The sequence below is a fragment of the Sinocyclocheilus anshuiensis genome, unplaced genomic scaffold, assembly GCF_001515605.1.
Source record: "Sinocyclocheilus anshuiensis isolate Anshui unplaced genomic scaffold, SAMN03320099.WGS_v1.1 scaffold267, whole genome shotgun sequence".
In the NCBI taxonomy this organism is placed as follows: domain Eukaryota; kingdom Metazoa; phylum Chordata; class Actinopteri; order Cypriniformes; family Cyprinidae; genus Sinocyclocheilus; species Sinocyclocheilus anshuiensis.
This window is the reverse complement of record NW_015552637.1, coordinates 1939399-1962061: the sequence shown is the minus strand read 5'-3', so window position 1 is coordinate 1962061 and position 22663 is coordinate 1939399. Positions and strand designations below refer to the sequence as shown.

The 22663-nt window shown below is 37.0% G+C and overlaps 2 protein-coding genes across 5 annotated transcripts in view; one reads left to right on the top strand and one right to left on the bottom strand.

The window, feature by feature from the left end:
- LOC107666796 (centrosomal protein of 85 kDa-like) overlaps window positions 1-15444 on the top strand; it is a 19416-nt gene extending 3972 nt beyond the window's left edge. For 2 of the 4 annotated variants that reach the window (XM_016458237.1, XM_016458236.1), the window contains exons 4-15: window positions 2371-3095; window positions 5282-5412; window positions 5494-5611; window positions 5701-5886; window positions 5989-6141; window positions 8697-8851; window positions 8962-9079; window positions 9156-9206; window positions 11035-11142; window positions 11237-11468; window positions 13986-15226; window positions 15380-15443. In XM_016458237.1, coding sequence (XP_016313723.1) covers window positions 2371-3095; window positions 5282-5412; window positions 5494-5611; window positions 5701-5886; window positions 5989-6141; window positions 8697-8851; window positions 8962-9079; window positions 9156-9206; window positions 11035-11142; window positions 11237-11468; window positions 13986-14152 — 2144 coding nt within the window. In that variant the 3' untranslated portion in view covers window positions 14153-15226; window positions 15380-15443. Of the gene's footprint in view, window positions 1-1119; window positions 1303-2370; window positions 3096-5281; window positions 5413-5493; window positions 5612-5700; window positions 5887-5988; window positions 6142-8696; window positions 8852-8961; window positions 9080-9155; window positions 9207-11034; window positions 11143-11236; window positions 11469-13985; window positions 15227-15379 lie in introns of those variants that run through there. The other 2 variants (XM_016458240.1, XM_016458239.1) reach the window with 2 other exon arrangements.
- Window positions 15445-16077: 633 nt separating this feature from the next.
- LOC107666825 (UBX domain-containing protein 11) overlaps window positions 16078-22663 on the bottom strand; it is a 10845-nt gene continuing 4259 nt past the window's right edge. The window contains 10 exon segments of the mRNA XM_074186925.1: window positions 16078-16392; window positions 17531-17668; window positions 17786-17859; window positions 17929-18032; window positions 18117-18267; window positions 19282-19372; window positions 19461-19525; window positions 19528-19767; window positions 19922-20004; window positions 21119-21173. Of these exon segments, the coding sequence (XP_074043026.1) occupies window positions 16218-16392; window positions 17531-17668; window positions 17786-17859; window positions 17929-18032; window positions 18117-18267; window positions 19282-19372; window positions 19461-19525; window positions 19528-19767; window positions 19922-20004; window positions 21119-21173 (1176 nt within the window). The 3' untranslated portion in view covers window positions 16078-16217.

Here is a 22663-nt window from a genome sequence, read left to right as displayed (position 1 = left end):
CTACCTGCCTGTAGCTTTCTAGTAACCCTTCAGACCTTGATTAGCTTGTTCAGGTGTGTTTGATTAGGGTTGAAGCAAAACGCTGCAGGGCTGCGGCTCTCCAGGACTGACGTTCGCCACCCCTGATATATATAAATATTTCTTAAATATGTACATGTATTTGTGTGTGTATTTATATATTGATAAAATATACAACACAATACACACATATTATGTAAACACAAATGTTTAATTTGGCTTTGATTAATCACGATTAATTGATTTGACAGCCTTATATACTGTATTCATTAGCGCATCCGTCTGAATTAAAACGTTTTTAAAATTCGTATCCAGTGATCATAAACGACTAAAAAGGCCATGAAAATTCAGTATTCGAATGTTTTATCCGACCAGCCTGTTATCTGGATATCAGTATCAGCTATTGAAAAACTCATTAGGTGACCGCTGTCGTTTTTGTTGTTGTGGTTACCCTGAAACCCAGATAAGTTCCCATAGTAATAGCAATAACTAACTGCTTGAGTTTTCTTACAGTTGTGGCACCTAGCAACTAAGATACCCTAATAATACAACTTTTATTTGTTTTTTAAACAGCCAAAACGGTGGCGGCACAGAACTTCTTGGCAGCCGTTTTGCTTTAGCAGTTATAAATATATGGTTGACTGTCTGTGGGCTTCTGTGTTGTGATGGTGACGGCTTTGTTTTGCTCTGGGTGTTTCTTGTAATGGTAGAAAGCCTCTCAGCGCTCCAAGAATCTTTCGTCGAACCAAAGAATTGTTTAAACCTGTCCTTAGCAGATGTTCAAATAAGACACCCGCAGGGCAGACCCTCCTACTGCTGCCTGCCACGTGACATCTCCACTTGATTTGTGTGTGTTAATTTAATTATTGTATTGAGGAACTTGTTTAAAGGCACTTCAGCAGTATTACAGTATTAAGGACTATTGAGCATGTGTGTGAGAGGTGAGCTGTATGGTTAAAGCAGGAGTCCCACACACAGACACCTCGCAGCGTAACATGAGAGTGCTCTATAAATACCGCTCACCTTTCTGTGTGTACGCGCTCCTGCGCTAACAGAGCTGTAGGAGAACAAACTCTCATAGCAGGTACACTCACCTTGCCCGAGCTTGACATTCATTTTTTTGAAGGACGAGTTCTGGCAGACGGAGTGGGTGTGTTTTAAGATCAGTAGTTTGTCTATGTCATTTACTGAAGATGCATTGGGAGGACATGTTTTTTATGCCTCACCGTTCTTCAATGTATGAAAATGTTATCATTTGATGGTATCGCTTTTACTGCTAGCAAGGTGAGTACTATTTTTCGCAATGGTTGGGTGTGTGTTAGTTTTCAGAACTAATGACTTTAATTTAGCAATTAATAATTAGCTAATTTAGCAACATACTTTTTGCAGTTGTATAATGTCTATAATTTTAGGATTCATGACTTCACAACAGTGAAGCAAAATGGAAGAGCTTAATTACACACACACACACACACACACACATATATATATATATTCATATAGATATTAATATGTAGATGTAAGTACGTGTGTGTGTGTATGTATGTACGTGTGTGTATAATATATATATATGTATATGTGTGTGTGTGTGTGTGTGTGTGTGTGTGTGTGTGTGAGAGCGAGAGAGACACAGAATCATTTTATTTTATGGCCTTTTATTTTGCTTTATTTTACTTGCTTTAATTTATTTTCCCAGTGCATTTCTTTTTATCTTAGTTTCAATTTGCTTTACTTTTATTTTACTTTTATTTTATTTTTACTTTATTTTAATTGATTTTACTTGCTTTAATGAATTTTTTTCAGCACATTTCTTTTTATTTTAATTTCAATTTACTTTACTCTTTTTTGAATTCTTATTTGATTTTACTATATTTTAATAAATTTTACTTTGTTTTAATATATTTTCCCACAGCATGTAATAACATTTTTTTTTACTTGTGTGTTGTGGTTTGTTTGTTTTTGTTTTTTTTACTTCATTTTTTTTCTTTTAATTTCTTTTTCTTTTATGTAAATAGATTTTTTTCACTTCATTATTTGATTTTACTTGCTTTTACTTTATTTTCCCAGGGCATATATTGATATACAACTCAAATATTACTAAATTTAAGACAAATTCCTGGTTGTCTCCAATTTAATGTTCGTGGCGGGTACAAAAAATATAATAAAAATAGTATACATTTATTTAAATAATGTAAGCATTGAAAAAATGCCATTACTGTCCCACTGTTTCAAATATATTTGGTTGATAAGGAAAAGAAAGACTTTTCCTTAAGTACAGGCACTTTTTGCAGGCTCATTTAATACATAACTTGTATTTGGTTTCATTTGTTTCTCACTCCTGTTTTGTTCTAGACATCTGCAGCACTAGCAGCAGTCCCTCTTTCCAGTCCATCCGCAGTCAGATCCCCATCCCCACCGCCCATGTCATGCCCTCCACGGCCGGAACTCTGGCCTCCAAGCTCAAGCCTCGTGCTTTTGAAGAGGCCCGGGTGTCCTCCAGCTCTTCCAGCTCCAAGTCATCCCTCCCCAAATCTGCATCCTCCCCCAACCTGGACGCTCAGCACGATGGAAATTTAGACACGACTGCAGTCAAGCCTGATTGCCTAAGCCGATACCGCAGCCTAGTTAATGGCCTCGATCACTCGCTCTTCCCCTCCGGAGATCAGACGCGGCTGGATGAAGCCCAGAAGTTTGAGGTACCTGCCATGGAGCCAACGCTTAATCAGTCGGCTCTGCTCGGGGGACTTTGCCAGGATGTACGGCAACAGCTGCAAATGACCGGGCTTGGGGACAATACAGGCTTGCTGGAACAGACCTATAAAGTCCTACCAGAGGCTAGGGCAGGTCTCACCTGTCCCGTAGACCCATACAGCCAAAGGAACATTCATCCAGGGTCTGGTGCCTCTGCCAGGATGTTTTCCATACCTCAGGGCCTGCAGACTCAGGCTCTCCTGAGGGGCCAGGCCAGCACTGGAGCTTATGATCCGCTACTGCAGGAACGCTGTGGTGAACTGGCCAGCTGGCAGCAGCAGAAGCAGAAACTCGAGAGTCTGCGGCTACAGGTGGAACAGATGCAGGTTAGAGTTCAGCTTGTGTCCTGCTGCATACGAGAAAGGAAAAGGGAACAGTTATTTAATCATGAATCATACTTCTAAAGTCAGTATGAAATTAGAATTAGGCCTAACTTTTATTTCAACACAGGTTGCTGGTTTTATTGTGCATGATTCATCATTGCATGCTGTTCCAAAAATAGACGGTGATCTTTCATCAAAATGTAGTCAGAATTATTGCTGTATCATTTATCTACTATTTATTAATGCTTTGAACCGGCTTATTTTTTATTTTAATTTTAGTTTAAGTTGTAGTAATTTTGTGCTTTTGTCATTTTCATTAGTTTTTTTTTTAAATAACTATTTCGCTCAAATAAATGTTATGTCCATTTTAGTAATTTTAGTATTTTCAGTTAGTAGCATAGGGTTTCTAATTTTTAGTCTAGGTTTTTTCATCTAATATTATTTTATTTCAGCTTTATTTCAAATAAATGAGAATTTGTTTTAATAGTGTTTTTTTTTAATTAGCAAACAATGAATGTGGTATGTAAAATATAATGCTCTGCCTCTAAAAAAAACTTAGGCAGTGCAGCCAGGGAAAATGTTAATCAATAGCAAATTAGGCTAATTTCACAACAGAAATATAACAGTGAACAGATATAAAATTAGAGTTTGGTGGTTCTGCTTTTTTCTGCTATATTTATTTTAAAATACTGATATTATCTGCACAATTTTGAAAGAAAGTGAAATATTTAATTGTAAGAAATGATGAGGGCATTAGAGATCCCAATGAAGTTTATTGCCATATAGCAGGGACAAAGTACATGTAACACTTTGGGTTCTGCAGAGTCGTAATGAACCCTGAGCATCCGAAACAAACCTTTTATCCTGTTACAATTTACCACCCCATATATATCTGTGGTTACTTTTACTTTACTTTTACATTTAGTCATTTAGCAGACGCTTTTATCCAAAGCGACTTACAAATAAGAAAAAGTAATTAAAACTAAAAGCTAAAACTCTAAAAACACTATATATATACACATTTAAGAAAATAAAAAAATTAAATAGACATAGTAAGAAATGGTTATAAAAAAAAACTGAAACAGAAGTGAAACAAGTAGTAGGAATGTTAAAGTCCAGACACCCCACAGTCACCCACTTGGGGCAGTCGTGACCTAATGGTCAGAGAGTCGGACTTGTAACCCAAAGGTTGCAGGTTCGAGTCTCAGGTCCGGCAGGGATTGTCGGTGGGGGGAGTGAATAAGTAGCGCTCTCTCCACCTTCAATACCACGACTGAGGTGAGACCCTTGAGCAAGGCACTGAACCCCCCAACTGCTCCCCGGGCGCCGCAGCATTGGCTGCCCACTGCTCTGGGTGTGTGTTCACGGTGTGTGTGTGCGTCTTTGTTCACTACTCACTGCTGTGTGTGTGCACTTGGATGGATTAAATGCAGAGCATAAATTCCAAAGTATGGGACACCATACTTGGCCACACGTCACGTCCTTTCCTTTTTTCTTTCCTTTCAATCTGACATGGCTCTCAGTTTCCCACACCCATTCCTACAATTGATGACCATTTGCTCAGGATGTGATCACCCCAAATGGTGCAGGAACAACATAAATGTTAACTTTCTTCTTCTCTACAATAATTAAGCCATTTTGAGCAGTGAGCATAATCTATTTAGATATTTGGATCTATTTTGGAGTGGAATTTGGGTCAGGGCATTCTGTAGTTTCTTACATGTTTTCCATGTTTATTTAGCTAACTTGCTTTATAACAGTTTCTCAATATGGAGTGATGGAAAATACACTGCTGTTAATTTGTCTGAGAGACAAATCAATGGACTAACATGTTTTGTAAATCTAAAATAATAACTGCTATAAACAAACACTGAAACAGAACACTATGACTGCAAATTGCAATTATGCAATTATACTGTCAGCTTAATGCTAGAGACATTTTCTTCACTGCATGAGTTTGTAATGGTCCAACAAGCTGTTCCACCTTCTTTTGATTGACAGGAAGACCAGACCTACAGATTTGATCTCGTTTAATATTCATTGTCAATTGAACACATCATACTAAAATGGGTTGCATATACCATTTCACGTTGACTTTAAAGTTAAAAGAGGTGTCAGTCTTGGTCCGATTGTGTTTTTATGCCTGTTTTAAATGAGAGTTCATGCCTTCCCACCTATTTTTATTGCAGTTAATGACAGGAGGAAGTGGACCATATTCATCACTCTATCCAGCAACCTCTCACACAGAGAACAGCAAGTGGGATGCTGTCATTAAAGCCAATGAGAACTTGCTAAAAGAGAAAGAACTTACCATTGAAAGGTAATGCCAAGTTTTCAGAAGCATCTCTCATCTTACAAAGATTTTTAACATTAACACAATGTAGTAACTAGCGCATTGCAGGCAGAAGCAGCAAATGTCCCAGCTGGAACAGCGTCTCAGAGAGAGTGAGCTGCAAGTGCACAGTGCCCTCATGGGGCGTGGAGCCCCTTACACCGATGTGTGTCTGTTGAGACTGCAGGTTAGCACACATGCATGCACAGCCTTTTCCTTGCGCTGTATCAAAACATCTCTTTGAGTTGTCCCTCTTTTTCCTTCTGTGTGTGATAGGAAGCCCAGCGGGAAAATGCTTTTTTGCGAGCCCAGTTCGCCGAACGCAACGACTGCTTTACCAAGGAGAAGCTAGAAGCGGACCGGAGACTGGGTGCAGTGGAAGCAGAGACGCAACGTCTGAACGAGGTCTTGAAAGAGAGCAGTGAAAAACATGCAGAAGAGCTAAAGAAACAAGAAGAAAGGGTGAGCATATGCAAGCTTCATCATGCTCAACCACATATGAGCAGAATCTCACTGAACTGATGTTTGAATTTTCATCTTGTGTTGTTGCTGTTTACTACAAAGATCCGAAGTCGAGACAAGCATATCAACGGCTTGAAAAAGAAGTGTCAGAAGGAGTCAGAGCAGAACAGAGAAAAACAGCAGCGGATTGAGACGCTTGAGCGATATCTGGCTGACCTTCCCACTATGGAAGACTACCAGGCCCAGCACAAAAAGGTACTGCACTCTCTGATGGCCAGCCAGCAAAACTAAAGCATTTTTTCCTGTGGTTTCACAGCAGTTGCTCATAATGCTCAGCTTGAGATGTTTCTCTTATGGTGTATTGCCAGACACTATTATAGCATCCACTGCACCCATATATCACACATCTGCTCCTGTTGTATTCCTTCTCTTAAAGTAACACTCTCCTTACCCTGCTGGCTTACAAAATCCCAAGCTTACTATGCCTCTTCTCCAAGACATCGTTTCTTGGAGAAGATCTTTTTCTTCTTTCTTAAATGCACCTTAGAATTTTTTTGTATGTAAAATATTTGTCTTGTTTGTTTATCCCTTTTAAATATGTTTATTTTATTTACTTTCTCTTAGTAAAAACAAAAAAATAAAATTACTTTAAATTATTTTAGTGAGAGTAGCATCCACTTTCAGAATCTCACCATTACATTACTGTTTGTGGAGTTAAAAAAATTGGGGTCAGTAAGATTTTTTTAATTTGTATCAATTAATACTATTATTCAGAAAAGGTGCAATCAATTGATGAAAAGTGACATTTTAAGGGTTAGTTCACCCAAAAATGAAAATTCTGTCATTAATTACTCACCCTCATGTCGTTCCAAACCCGTAAGACCTTCGTTCATCTTCAGAACACAAATTAAGATATTTTTGATGAAATCTCTGATCCTCCATAGACAGCCAGGATCCTTACACGATCAAGGCACAAAAACGAAGCAAGGACATCAGTAAAATAGTCCATGTGACATCAGGCGTTCAACTGTAATTTTACGAAGCTACGAGAATACTTTTTGTGCGCAAGAAAACAATAATAACATAATTTATTCAACAGTTCTTCTCCCTGAGTTACCGTCTTATGCCATTTTGGAGAGAACCCCAGAACATAATCAACGCAATCAGCGTTGTTTACGTTCAGAGAAAGCGCGCGCATGCTGAACGTGAACAACGCTGATTACATTCTGGGGTACTCTCCAAAATGGCGGAAGACGGTAACTCGGGGAGAAGAATTGTTGAATTGTTGAAGTTCTAACCCTTTAAGGCTTTTATAATGTTTCAAAAGATTTCTAATTATTTTTTTCAAATAAATGCTGTTGTTTTGAACTTTCTATTAATCAAAGAATCCCAAAAATGTATCCCAGTTTCCACAAAAAAATTAAGCAACAGAACTCTTTTCAACATTGACAATAAAAAAATAGCATATTAGAATGATTTCTGAAGGATCATGTGACACTAAAGGCTGGAGTAATGGCTCCTGAAAATCAAGCTTTGCATTACAGGAATAAACTACATTTTAAGATATATTGAAATATAAAACAAATGCAAATATATTAAAATGCATTCAGCCTTAGTGAGTGTAAGAGACTTTTTTCAACAAAATATCAAAATCGTACAGACCCCAAGTTTTTGAATGGATGTTTTTTTTTAAAGGGGTCATATGATGCGATTTCAATTTTTTCTTTCTCTTTGAAGTGTTACAAGCTCTTGGTGCATAAAGAAGATCTGTAAAGTTGCAAAGACTAAACTGTAAAGCTGCAAAAACTAAAGGCTCAAATCAAAAGAGATATTCTTTATAAAAGTTAAGAGACAACCACGCCTACCTAAAACGGCTCGTTCTAACACGCCCCCACATGTCTACGTCACGATGTGGGAAGATTTGCATAACGCCGCCCAAATGTTCACGCAAAGAAAGAAGGCGTAACTTTTATTCTCGCTGTAGTATTGTTGCTGCCGCCATGTCGTGAAGATGCTGTGTTTCGTTGTGAAAGCGAAACTACTTTGTTTGGCCTTCCAAAAGAGGACGATATCCGCTTCGTCATGCCTGGAGCTGATCCGTGCTGGTCGCTGAGGAAATACATAAACTGTGGATCGCCGGATCGGTACGTACTTACACAGACTGTAAGTACATTTTCCTATTTAAAGGATTTGCCACTGATGATTCAAACGCGAGTTTTGAGCAGTGTAGAGTAGCGCTTGTTGTTTGTAATTTCTCCGATCACAAATGCAGACATGGTTTTATGTTTACGCGACGCGATGCAACGCGTAAAAAGACCGTATAAGTCATTATAATCCATAATTATGTCCCCACTGGATGCAACAAATGCCTCGTTTATAATGGGTTTCAATGTTTTTGTCTCGTCGCTCCGGCCGGGCAGGGCATCACAGTTTGGTAAGGGGCGTAACATTTCCGTCACATGCTTGAGGTATTCGGCCAATCACAACGCACTGGATAGCTGGCCAATCAGAGCACACCTCGCTTTTCAGACCGATGAGCTTTGTAAAAATTAACGCGTTTCAGAAAGGCGGGGCATAGAGGAGAAACAATAATGTACAGTATGTGGAAAATAATGTGTTTTTTGAAACTTAAACCGCATAAACACATTTCATTACACCAAATACACAAAATAATGTTCTTTTTAGCAACATCATATGACCCCTTTAATGTTGCCTATTCATCACCCAGCACTTTAGACTGCCCATTTAAACAGCTGTTGTTCTCATTCTCAGTCCTCAGTTTTAATTCAGTTACGGATGTTGTATTGCAGCTGAAGGAGGCAGAGGAGAGGACAGCTCAGTTGCAGGCCACCGTCAGAGATCTGGTAGCCAAACTGGAGGAGGCCCGCAGTGCTGTGCACAACAAAGAGACCCAACTGGAAGAACAGAGACACAAGGAGAGAGAACTGCTTACAACAGTCACCAGGTAGAAAAAAAAACATGCAAGCCCTACTTGCACAAAAATGTCCATTCATTAGGTTTTGAAGCATTGCCATGTGTGGGGTCTAATATTGTTTGATTTGCTTGTGTGTTTAGTCTCCAGCACAGAGTGCAGGAGAGCCTTGAGGATGGAGTGAGATTGCCTTCTCTTGACATAGAGAAGCTACGAGAAGAAAACACTACCTTGAAAGAGGAGCACCAGCGACTAAAAAAGGTTTTTTTATTCACTTTGCAGTAACACTTAATTTAGCTAAGGGATGCTAAATCTGAATGAATCTTTCTTTCTTTAGGTCATTGAAAAGCAACTCAGGATAATGGAGCAGCTTGGTTCACAGATCAGGGTAAAGACTACTTTCAGTTTAATTCAGTTTTATTTGTTTAGCGAGTGCATTTTTAACCTACATTTACATTAAAAAAAATGTGCATTTGGCAGACACTTTCATCCAGAGTATGAACTGATAATGTATACATTTGATCATGCATTCCCTGGGAATCGAACCTGTGACCTTGTTGTTGCTAGTGTCATGCTCTTCTGTTATGAGCTCATTAAAAACAACTTAGGCTGGCCACACACTAGAAGATTTTAAGGCCAATTTGCACCCCTGAACGATCGGGGGGTGTGGCCTGATTCGAGGCTTGCCGCAAATGATTTTTTGTGTGGTGTCATTACGATTGGTTAACTGCTCCCGATCGAGACAGAGCATCCCCGAACTCAAATTGTAAATATCAAACACGATTGATATGTACAACTCTTGATCGGGCTGCCTCTGACGCGATACCCGCGATGGCCAATGAGAGCGAGCAAGCGTCACCTACCGGATGTTGCGTGCTTCTATAGCTGAAACATGGCAGCCACAAAAATGCCACGAAAGCAGAGTACTGAGATAGAACATCACCCATATATTTTTTTTATACTTTGTTTTTCACTGTGAAACAGACACGCGCCAGGAGAGTAAGCTTACTACATCAGTTGTTCTACATTTGTTTCTCTAGTCACGTTTGATCTCGTGGGTCTCCGTGAGATCTCGTGTCAGTGTGAAATCATTCCTACAATCAACAAGTGTTTGGTCTCGCGGTCTGGTGTGTGCATTCAGAGGATTATAAGGATAAAAATCAGTTGAAACTGTCTTCATGTCTGTGGTCTCACATGGTTTTAAAATCTGGTAAGATTAGAAGATCTAAGATCTAGTGTGTGGCCAGCCTTGAGAAGTAATTTGTTTGCAAATCGGTCTATGCTGGTCAGGACTACTGGACATCAGGTCTAAGATTTCATTTTTATTTTTTGCAAAGCTGCATATATTTCATAAAATACAGTAAAAAAACAACAAACAAAAAACATTTTTTGTTAAACTCTTATTATATTTTAAAATGTCACATTTTTTTATTCCTGTGATACAAAGCTGAATTGTCAGCAGCCATTACTCCAGTCTTCAGTGTCACATGATCCTTCAGAAATCATTCTGATATGCTGATTTGGTGCTCAATGAACATCACTTATTATTATCAATGTTTGAATATTTTTTTTTTTTTTTGGAAACCGTAATGAATTTTTCAGGATTCTTTGTTAAATAACATTTTCAAAAGAACAGCATTTATTTGAAATATAAATCTTTTGTAACATTATAAATGTATTTCACTGTCAATTTTAAACAATTTAAAGCACCCTTGCTAAATTAAATATGAATTTTTTCCTATTTTTAAACGTTAGTGTAGATGATAAAAATTATATTCAAAAGCTGTTAATGGAAACGAACATCATAAAAACCATTCTATTCCAGTATTTTCTTTTCTTTCAAATGGAACCGGTTTTGAATAAGAATTGGTCTTAAAGACTGTAAATAGGTGTAATTTAAGTAAATACATATCACTAAGAGCAAGGCATCATATTCTATGATCAAGTCTTCAGGAATGTACTTTCAATAGTATCTAGGAGGTGAAGAATCTTTACATCTTACTCAAAGTAGGAGGGTTCTTTAGGACACCTGATATTTTAGTGTAGACAAAACGTCTAAAGTCTATATATTCAACACTTAGAGTGTGTATTTTTTCCCTTTAAGTACACTTAAAATGTTAGTCAAAGTATCCTGCACCAAAAGCAGTTGCAGTGTAATTTATATGAGGAACATGTTTAATTTACTGCCATAATATTGTGTGTGTGTGTTGTCTTAGACTCTGGAGGAGCAGCTCTCTCAGGAGGAGTGCAGCAGTCAGGCCCTGCGAGAGGAGGTTGCAGAGAAAGAGGAGAGTCTGCTGCAGTTAAGCACCGCTATGAAAGAGGTTAGAAGTTGACCATAATGCATATTCAGCTCTTTGCCTTCGTGTTTTTATAGCACACAGGAGAACTGAGGGTGTGCATGTGTTTGTATTTCAGCTCTCAGCGCAGAACCAGGAGCTGATGGAAAATAATCTGACACTGCAAGAGCGTCTTCAGGGTGAGGAGGCGCCGAGTGGTCGTGGTTTGCTCCCTATGGGAGCCCGGCTCACCCAGAAGCTGTATGGAGAGATGGCTGCCTGTCTGTGTGACCTCCGCTCCCTCTGCAACGTTCTCACCCAGCGGGCTCAGGGCCATGACCCAAACCTCTCCATGCTGCTCGGCATTGCATGTAAGTGCGCCCTCTGCTGTCAACATGCTATACGGAAGAATAGCACTCTTTCAGATAATGCCTGGCTATAAAAGACCCTAGTCAGATTAGTGCTATATTTAATTTTTGACAGGAATCAAAATGAGGCTGTAGCTTAACAACGTGGCAGAGAGCTTTCTAAAAAAAATAAATAAATAAAATTCCATAGAAAAAACCTCGTAACACTATGGAAGCCCATTTCCTCCACTGAATAAAAAAATTAAAAGGGTAATTGCAACTTTTTATCTCGCAATTCTGACTTTTCTCGCAATTGTAAGTTTACATCTCGCAATTCTGACTTTTTTCTCAGAATTGTGAGATAAACTCACAATTCTGAGAAATGGAGTCAGAATTACAAGATATTTGTGAGTTTTGAGGGGGAAAAAAGACTGATGTTTTTCAGAATTGCGAGTTTATGTCTCACAGTTCTGACTTAATAACTCACAATTGCATCTTATAAAGTCAGAATTGCGAGATATAAACTCCCAATTCTGAGAAGTCACAATTTTGAGATATAAACTTGCAATTCTGAGGAAAAAAGTCAGAATTGCGAGTTTATATCTCACAACTCCTACTTTATAACCAAAGACTATAGAATACCCAAGACGTGTCACTCATATAGTTTTGAATGGGGAAAAATGCAAACGCTCAATATGGCCACTGTATCGAAGGAAGCCCCGTCTTCTGAGCAAAAGTGCCAGTCACTAATCAGTAAAGTCATCGCGTCACTGCAGCTGCCGTTAGAAGTCCTGGTTGCTATAGAAACAATCAACGTTCTGAGACATGCGCCTAGGACTACGCATGCACACTGGGTGATCTAGCTTGAATAATAAGCTTTTTTTAATGCTATAAATAAACAACTTTTATGAGACAGTTGTTGTCAGATTTCATTGGGGATTTTTGGAGAATTTGATGTTTCCCCATTCAAAGAGATAGGAGCTGCACTTGCATGCCCGAGTGACATGGCTTGCCTTAAAGGGACTTTGTTGTAACTCGCAATTGCGAGTTTATATCACGCAATTCTGACTTTATATCACGCAATTCTGACTTTATCAGAATTGCGAGTTTATATCTCAGAATTCTGAGAAAAGTCAGAATTGTGAGAGAAAGTCGCAATTACCCTTTTTTAAAAGTTGTTTTGAAAAAAAAAAAACCCTGGCCCTTGCTACTGATGTTAGAGATTAAAATGTAAATCAAAATGTCTAATGCAAGAGCTTATCACAGTAAAAGTTCAAATGAAATCTAAATGTAAATCAAGGAATGTTTTCATTAAAGGGGTCATATGATGCGAATTAAATTTTTCCTTTCTCTTTGAAGTGTTACAAGCTCTTGGTGCATAAAGAAGATCTGTAAAGTTGCAAAGACTAAAGTCTCAAATCCAAAGAGATATTCTTTATAAAAGTTAAGAGTCAGCCATGCCTACCTAAAACGGCTCGTTCTAACACGCCCCCACATGTATACGTCACGATGTGGGAAGATTTGCATAACGCCGCCCAAATGTTCACGCAAAGAAAGAAGGTGTAACTTTTATTCTCGCTGTAGTATTGTTGTTGCCGCCGCCGCCATGTCGTGAAGGCGCTGCGTGTTTCTCACTCAATCCCGTCCACCGCCGCTCACTCAAGCCGGCCTCCGCTGGCAAAAGACAGTATAAGTCATTATAATCCGTAATTATGTCTCCACTGGATGCAACAAATGCCTCGTTTATAATGGGTTTTAATGTTTTTGTCTCGTCCCTCTGGCCGGACAGGGCATCACAATATGGTAAGGCGTGTAACATTTCTGTCACACGCTTGAGGTATTCGACCAATCAGAACACACTAGATAGCTGGCCAAGCAGAGCACACCTCACTTTTCAGACCGATGAGCTTTGTAAAAATCGACGCGTTTCAGAAAGGCGGGGCATAGAGGAGAAACATTAATGTACAGTATGTGAGAAATAGTGTTTTTTGAACCTTAAACCGCATAAACACATTTCATTACACCAAATACACAAAATAATGTTCTTTTTAGCAACATCATATGACCCCTTTAAGAATATTTCATTTTGTTCAATTTCAATTTTGATTTAATTGATAAATTGAAATAATTTTACATTTTGTTTCATTTGACTTAATTTATTTATTTTTTTTAATTATTTTATTTAAAGATGTATGCCCTTTAATTTTGTATTTTAATAATTGAAGTTGACACTTTGATTTAAGAAAATGAATCAAAATTACCAACACGTTTTTGCTGCTTAATTTTAAATCAGAACCACAATTAAAGTCTGTCTTAATACACATACACACATACATGGAGAATATCACACTCACTGTGACTGATATCACCAATTCCTAGTACAGACTATTGTCTATTGTTTTGTATTAGCTGTGGTGATTACGGCTCAACAGTTTTCACCATGCTATGATGGAAACTCAGTATAGCAGCTTTGTTGTGCTATCTGTGTTGTGGCTATCATCAACGGTGACTCTGACACAGTGTCTATCTGTCTGTCTGCAGCAGCTCCCCCTCCAGTAGGAGAGCAGTGGGAGGACTGGCTGAGCCCCGAGGGGCTGCAGAAGAAGCTGCAGGAAGCTCAGCAGCTCCGTCGAGACGTCGAGGAACTGAGAACCACAGTCTCTGACCGCTACGCTCAGGATATGGGAGAAAACTGCATCACTCAGTGAGCTCAGACAGTATGAGGGTAACTCCACATGACGAGTGCCTTTAAAGACACTACAATCTCTAGCAACACAAACCTTCTTCATGAAGGATTAGCGACACTAAGGACACTGTAATCTCGTAAACCAGAGGGCTATTTTTATACACAAGATATTTTTCTAAGATTTCGGTGACTGTGTGCAGTGGAAAGAGAATGATTTAATATAAACCTTTCCATGTATTTGGGAACGTCTGTGATGAAGTTGACAATCAACTGAAAATATTTAATCTTTTGGTGCAACTAAGACACAACTAAGTGTGTTTTTTACAATGGCAAAGTGAGTGACGCTTGGTTGTGTGAAACAAGAAGACATTAACTGGTATCCATGATCTTACAGTAAACAGAACGTACCACATTAAACACAGAATCTAAGGCTGAGGAAATATTTGGCCACCTCTGGCTGTTTGAAATTACACCAGCAGATCATTTGTGTATAAAGTTGGAGAATAGACATTCCCTAATATTATATACCAACTAAAGTTCAACGTGATCAAAGACAGACCTATCAGAACAGTTTCCATAATGCTGTAAAGAGTCTTGGTGTACACGGTATTATGCAGACCAATAAACAGGGACATTTTAAAGCAAGGGGGGGCTGTAAACATAATATTAAATTCTGGTTGTCTGTTAAATAAAAAAAGTTAATATAATGCTGTTTAAGTTTAGGATCTCTTAATTGCAGACTAACTGATCATATCAGTATTCTCGAGAATCTTATGACATTATTAGGTTCTTTGCTGCTGCAAAATTAACACACTAAAAAAATGTATTCTTTTTGGGTCACATATAATTTGAACTGGAGACATTTGCTTATGTTTGTGTGTTGGGGTATTGAGGGGCAGGATTGTCTTGCCAGTAAAATAACAGGATATATGATGTGCTCTGTCGTAATCCATGATGTATTTGCTGTCTGGTTCATAATTTGTTTTATCAGCTATAAAAATAGCCACGCTATTGAATCAACACATCAGAGGAAACCAACTGGTGAAGCAAATATTGTATTAGTGCATGACAAACATTAGACTTTATGTATTGTAAGGTAATGTGCGACTGCCAAGGTATTGGGATTCTATTACAAAAAGGGACCATATATTGTGGGGAATCTTGCGTGGTAAATTTTAATATTTTGGTCCAGAAACAACACAGTGTGAATGTAATTTGACGGTGCACCATATGTTTTTCATGTTGTAAGATCTCTTACAGGTTTAACACAAAACCAGACAGGCAAACCTTATATGGCAAAAACTTTATAACACTAAATGCGACTATATTTATATGTTTGTCTTAAGCTGTTTCAGTTTTTAGAAATAAAGCTTTGTATTTCAAATGTAACCTTATGTTGAATGTTTGTTTTTAGTATGTATAAAGCTGTAACGTGTTCTCTTTTGATAATATAGAAATTACCGGAATTTAGTAATATAGAAATTACAATGAACATTTAGTCATTTTTAATACGTATTGACATTTACTATATAATTACAAGCAGAAGTAGTACACACCATTCAACAACAACATTTTTTTTTGCACCTATTAATAATGTGAGTAGCTAAAGCAGCCAAACCCGTTTATTCTAGGGATGTTTCCGTGTATTTGACCTCACCCAAAAGACTATTTGTAAATGGATTTCTGCAAATAATGCAAAAAATATGTTTAAAAGACTTAGTTGGAACATTTACAATAATATGGAAGTTTATTTTAACCCATAGATCACCTTGACAGGAGACGGGGTGTCTCCTCATTGTTCATTTACAGAAAATAGAAAAAGAGCTTTTATATTATCAGTTGATAAATTATTGTAATTTAAATTTCTTTAATAATTTAGTTGTCAAATTGATTACTACTTTAAAATGATTGTAAACCTATTTATTGATGTGTTTGAGATTTCCTTGCTGAATGATCAATTTCCAAAATTCATACATGTTGGTGTATGAGCAGTGAGATATTTGAAGTGTGCAGTGTTGTAGCATCACCGTTAAAGTGCGTTTATGATGCTCACTTGCTATGTGACATGAGATGATGGTTGTTCTTCTTTAGTTAAGGGTTGTTCTGTATGTTTCTGCACGCTGTCTGTGTGATGAGGCTTGAGGACGCAGGAGCAGCGCTGCATTTGGAGTCAGACCACAGGACAGCAGTGTCTGGGTGTAATCACTGTAGCACTGGTGTGGAAATGCACTAATGATGTCATATGGTGCAGCACCCGGTCCTCTGTCAAAAGAGATTAGCTCAAATTATTGTCTGTAAACTTACTTTAAAAGGGCGACAACTTATATACTCTGCAATAATTCTGCTTCTAAATATAGACAGCATACATACATTTCAGGTAAAATAGTGTTAAAGGAATAGTTCACCCAAAAATTAAAATTGGCTGAAAATTCTCACCCTCAGGCCATCCAAGATGTGGATGAGTTTATTTCTTCATCGGAACAGATTTGGAGAGATTTAGCATTACATCACCTGCTCACAAATAGATTCTCTGCAGCGAATGGGTGCCTTCATAATGAGAGTCCAAACAGCTGATAAAAACATCACAATAATCCACAAGTAATCCACATGACTCAAGTCCATTAATTAACGTCGTTTGAAGCGGAAAACTTTCTTTTTTTTTTTTTTTTTTGCTTGCTTCATTCTGAAAAAGTAATCTCGTCTGAATCAGGAGGGAAACATATGCACAGATCCAGTACCATTTACAAGCTGAAACAGTTCTAATCAAATACATATGTTGGAGGATTTTGATGTGTGAGGACAACAGTGGATGGACTTTTTCACTGGAGGAAGCGTTATTATGGATTATGGACTCGTATTTTAGCCAGAAGTGACAGTTTTAAGTTAAAATGCCTTGATGGATTTGTTTATTACAAACACGCAGCTATTCACTTCACGAGATGTTAACTGATGGACTGGTGTTGTGTGGATTATTGTGATGTTTTTATCAGCTGTTTGGACTCTTGTACTGACGGCACCCATTCACTGCATAGGATCCATTGGTGAGCAAGTGATGTAATGTTACATTTCTCCAAATTAATTTCAATGAAGAAACAAACTCATCTACATCTTGGATGGCCTAAGGAGGATGAGTAAAATTCAGAGAAAATTATCTTTTTTTTTTTTGTATGACCTTTTTATAAATATTTCAGTATTGGATGAATCATAAGTACGAGTTTATTATAGTACATTTTGGGAATACATGTAATGCTGGCTTAAATTTAGTCAAAAGGAAGCAACATTATAAAGTTGCCTACATCTAGAGCGTGTGTGATATCTTCAAATGCTCCAGAGCCAGCTCTCTACATTTTGAAACAGAGCTGTGGTATTGATTTTAAAACCTGATAGTCGTATCTCAAACCTTTTCAGATCCAAGTAGTGACGGAGATCTCTAATGGTCTCAGTGAAGTACATTTTCATGATAAACGTCTCCATGCCATCCTCAGACTTCAGTCGTAGTGTGGTTATGCCTTTTTGTGATTGTGTAGAGTTCGTCTCACTGAATCACACCACATGGGTGGGAATGGGAAATGTCATGGACTCTAATCAAATTTCATGCTCTCTATCAAAGCTCTTCTGTTTGGTCATGAATTTAAGATGATTAGGATTTTGATACCATTCTCTCAAGGCCTGCAGGGCGAATGTTTCCACAGTGGTCGCCGAGTGACTTTTGGCACCATCAGGAAAGCCCTTAACAAAACCAAAATTCAGTTCAATGGGAAATGTGCCTGAACAAGACTGAAACATGACTGCACTGACCAGTAGATGAGCCTTGATTGAGTCACGTATACTAATCACTTTGCCTTCCTTCACCACAGTCACAGGGAGCTTCCGCAAGAACTGTTCCATGGACAGCTTTTTGCCTAAATGCCATACAGATTGGCAATTTAAAATCCATTTTGTGATGTAATACAGTAACTGTGAATATTCCAAAATCATGTTCAAGCCTGGTATCTGACACCGTTTTGGTGCTGTGGAGCTGATCTGCTCAAAACTGTCCACTGAATGCCTTCCTGCTCCATCTATAGTTTGTCCTCTTCCAGGAAACTCAGTCCCTGGTCGCCTAACTATGAACTCCTCGTACCGTTTGTCATTAACCTGTTAGTGTGATTCAAAAACATACATAACAGTTAAAGAATGATCACTATAACTATATATATGCATCCTTCCTGAATTTAAGTCAATGGGATTTTTCACACACCACATAAAAACGGTAAGCGTTTTAACAATAATAATAATTATTATTATTAATATCAATATTAATTTGAGCTATAATACGAGTGACGTGGTAAAGTTGAACACTTGCATTATACTAGTGCTGTCAAAAGATTAATCGCATCCAAAATAAAAGTTTTTGTTTACTTAATATATGTGTGTGTACTGTGTATATTTATTATGTAAATATATAAATACACACATGTATATATTTCAGAAAACTATGCTATGTTTATATATTAAATATATTTATATATAATATAAATTATATGAATATAAATATATACATGTAAATATTTTCAAAATATATACTGTATGTGTGTGTTTTATATATACATAATAAATATACACAGTACACACACCTATATTATGTAAACAAAAACTTTTATTTGGGATGCGGTTAATCGCGATTAATCGTTTGACAGCACTAAATTATACTGTTCAAACGTTTTGGGTCACTACAAAATTGTTTTTTTTACAGTTTTTGAATGAAATTACTTTCGTTCAGCAAAGTTGCATTAAATTGCTCGTAAGTGGCTGTAAAGACATTTATAATGTACAAATGTACATTATAAAAGTACATAATGTTCAAATAAATGCTGTTATTTTCAACTTTCTATTCATCAAAAAATCCTGAAAAAATCTATTAGTTTCCACCAAAATATTACGCAGCACAGATGTTTTAAGTATTAATAATAATATTAATCTTTACTGTATTTTTAGATCAAATAAATGCCGCCTTGGTGAGCATAAGAGACTTTCAAAAACATTTAAAACTATTATCAACCCAAGCTTGTGAACTGTTGTGTAGGGTTAGGGATTTGTTAAATCCATTATCCTAAATATGAGCAATAAGTAATCATAATGATGAAAACTGCATGGATTCACAGTCCACACCTGGAAGGGCACACCATTAGGAAACCCTTCCTGAAGCTCAGAAGGAAAAAACCCATCCATCAAGTCCTGCATGCATTCCAGGAAGGCAAAACTTACAGTAAACGGAAGCTGGCTGTGGGAAATGTTTGGTATTTATGTAGTCAAACTAAGTGATGTAAGTGATAAAGCAGGAAAATAACTGTACCTGTGTGCTTGGGTCTTGATAGGAGCGGAATGGACCACTGAACATGACAATGCCGTTTTTTTGTAGAGCCAAAGAGGTATGGAAGACTGCTGGGTAAGTTTGGCTCCACCAGGAGTGGCGGTCACATGGGATTGCCCTTCCCCTGCTACAATGTTCAGTTCCTGGATGTTCTGCAGGACCAGGTCATAGTTCATTTCGAAAGTCTTGCGTTCATTAGTTGCTCCAGGAAGTTGGCTGTTGGCCCGCTCATCATGTTCTTTGTATTGTCCAACCCAGATCATTCCATAATCATTCAGAAACGTCTGTGTGGGTGGGAAAATGCCATTCTGTTGAGTTTACAATAACTAATTTTGGTGTCATTATACAGGAATGACCGCTGTTTTGTTGTCTGCGTACCATAGCAAACATTTACGTAGGTAACCGGTTGAAAGAAAATAATCACACAAAGCTGCTCACCTCCATTTCCCACACTTGGTTTTGAAGCCTGAGGCACAATTTAACCAGTTCTTCATCTTGGTTCTCATTACTTGTAGATTTATCTAAAGCCAAAGACAAACACATTTGTTTAGACAAGCTTTTTGACTGCTGAACTGGTTAAAAAAAGCATTAGCAAAACTAGTACTTTAGTGTAAGCCTGGGTCATATTTCACCCTCAAATTATCCATTCACACCTGTAATACTGTCCAGATGTTTTACTGTTGGGTTTGTTTATGAGTTTTGCTATTTTACTTGATGAGCCTCATTAGATTATTACACCTGTAGCATTGATGAGAATCGTACATGGCTTTTTTTTTTTTAAATAACATCAGCATAGATTTAAACAAATTCTTTATAAATATATTAATAGAATTTTATTTTATTTATTAAAATAAAGTTCATCTATTTTCTGTAAATGAACAATGAGGAGACACCCTGTCTCCTTTCAAGGTGATCTATGGGTTAAAATAAACTTCCATATTATTGTAAATGTTCCAACTAAGTCTTTTAAACATATTTTTTGCATTATTTGCAGAAATCCATTTACAAATAGTTTTTTGGGTGAGGTCAAATACACGGAAACATCCCTAGAATAAACGGGTTTGGCTGCTTTAGCTACTCACATTATTAATAGAAAAAGGCTTAGATAATGAAAATTTAAAATGGTATTAAATAAATAAAATCAGCATAGATTACAATATAAATACTTGAATGCATATTAGTTAAATGCATGATGAATGTATATTATATGCATATGTGTACTTGAATGTATATTAGTTAAATGTATAATTACAATACTTAAAATTATATTATTAAAATCAGCATATATTACGGCAATAAATAATTACAATTATAATAATAAATTTATTTTATTATTTATTAAAATTAGCATAGATAAATGCTTAGATAATGAAAATGCAACAAAACAATTACATTGTTAAAATCAGCATAGATTACTGTACAACAATAAATACTTAAAATTTATATTACATTATAAATCATAATTTTAAATAATACATGATTATCGTTTTTTCATTACAATTATGGGAATTGGGGGATTTAAACCTAATAATAAAATATTTTCTTTATTGGTTCATACTGATCTTATTGTAGTCTATATCATGCTAACTCAATATTTCTGCAATTTTAATTTCTGTTTAACAAATAATAAATTACCTTTTGCCTCTTGCAAAAGATTCAGTTGCTCTTCCAGAACTGCTATTCTTCTTGCCTTGAGCATGAAATGTAAGGAAAATAAAAGCTAATACCACATGACACCTGAAAAAATGATATCAGCCGTGCACCCGGAGACATCTGATCATTGTAAACACAGACTTGGATACTTAAACCGAACAGCAAAGCAGATTTAGACACTGAGTCCACAGTACATTTACATTTAGTCATTTAGCAGACGCTTTTATCCAAAGCCACTTACAAATGAAGACAATGGAAGCAATCACAATCAACAAAAGAGCAATGATACGCAAGTGCTATAACAAGTCTCCGTTAGCTGAACACAGTACACGTAGCAAGTTTTTTTGTAAATCGTATAATAAATAAAAAGAAAACGGATAGAATAAAAAAGACATTTAGTCATTTAGCAGACGCTTTTATCCAAAGCGACTTACAAATGAGGACAATGGAAGCAATCAAAATCAACGAAAGAGCAATGATACGCAAGTGCTTTAACAAGTCTCAGTTAGCTTAACGTAGTACACGTTGCAAGGTTTTTTGTAAATCATATAATAAATAAAAAGAAAACAGATAGAATAAAAGAAGAATAGAGCAAGCTAGTGTTAGAGGCCTTTTTTGCTTTTGTTAATTGTATAATAAATAAAAAGAAAGCAAATAGAATACAAAAAGATTAGTGAAGCTAGTGTTAGGTTTTTTTTTGAAAGAAAACAAGCCATTAGTAAATGAATAGAGTGCAAGTTTTTTTATTATAAAGAATAGAATTAGAATAGAGAGTGCTAGAGATAGAGGGTCAAATAAAGATGGAAGAGATGTGTTTTTAGCCGATTCTTGAAGATGGCTAAGGACTGAGTTGGGCAGGTCATTCCACCAGGAGGGAATATTTAATGTAAAAGTCCATGAATGTGATTTTTTTTATGCCTCTTTGGGATAGCACAATAAAGCGATGTTCACTTGCAGAACGCAAGCTTCTACTCAACTCAACTCAAACTTTATTTATAAAGCACTTTCAACACCACGACTGGAACCAAATAATATAAAAACAAATGAAAATTAATAATAGTAAAATAAAAGAATAAATAAATAATAATAGTAACAACAAATATCATACACAGCTAAAAAACATGGTCAAAAGCTAGAGAAAACAAATGAGTTTTTAGCGAACTCTGAAAAACACCCAAAGTTGGAGAAGTTCTAATAGACAGAGGAAGGGCATTCCAGAGCCTAGGAGCTGCCACAGAGAAAGCACGATCCCCTCTACATTTTAGACGAGATCGCGGAACCATTAGGAGTAGTTGTTCATTTGAGCGCAGAGATCTGCTGGATTGACAGACACTAATTAAATCAGTAACATAGTCAGGTGATAGACCATGCACAGCCTTATAAACATACAGCAACGCTTTGAAATGAATTCTGTATCGTACAGGTAACCAATGCAGTTTGATTAACACAGGAGTAATATGCTCTCTCCCCTTTGTACTTGTTAAAAGTCTGGCAGCTGAGTTCTGGACAAGCTGCAAACGAGAGAGA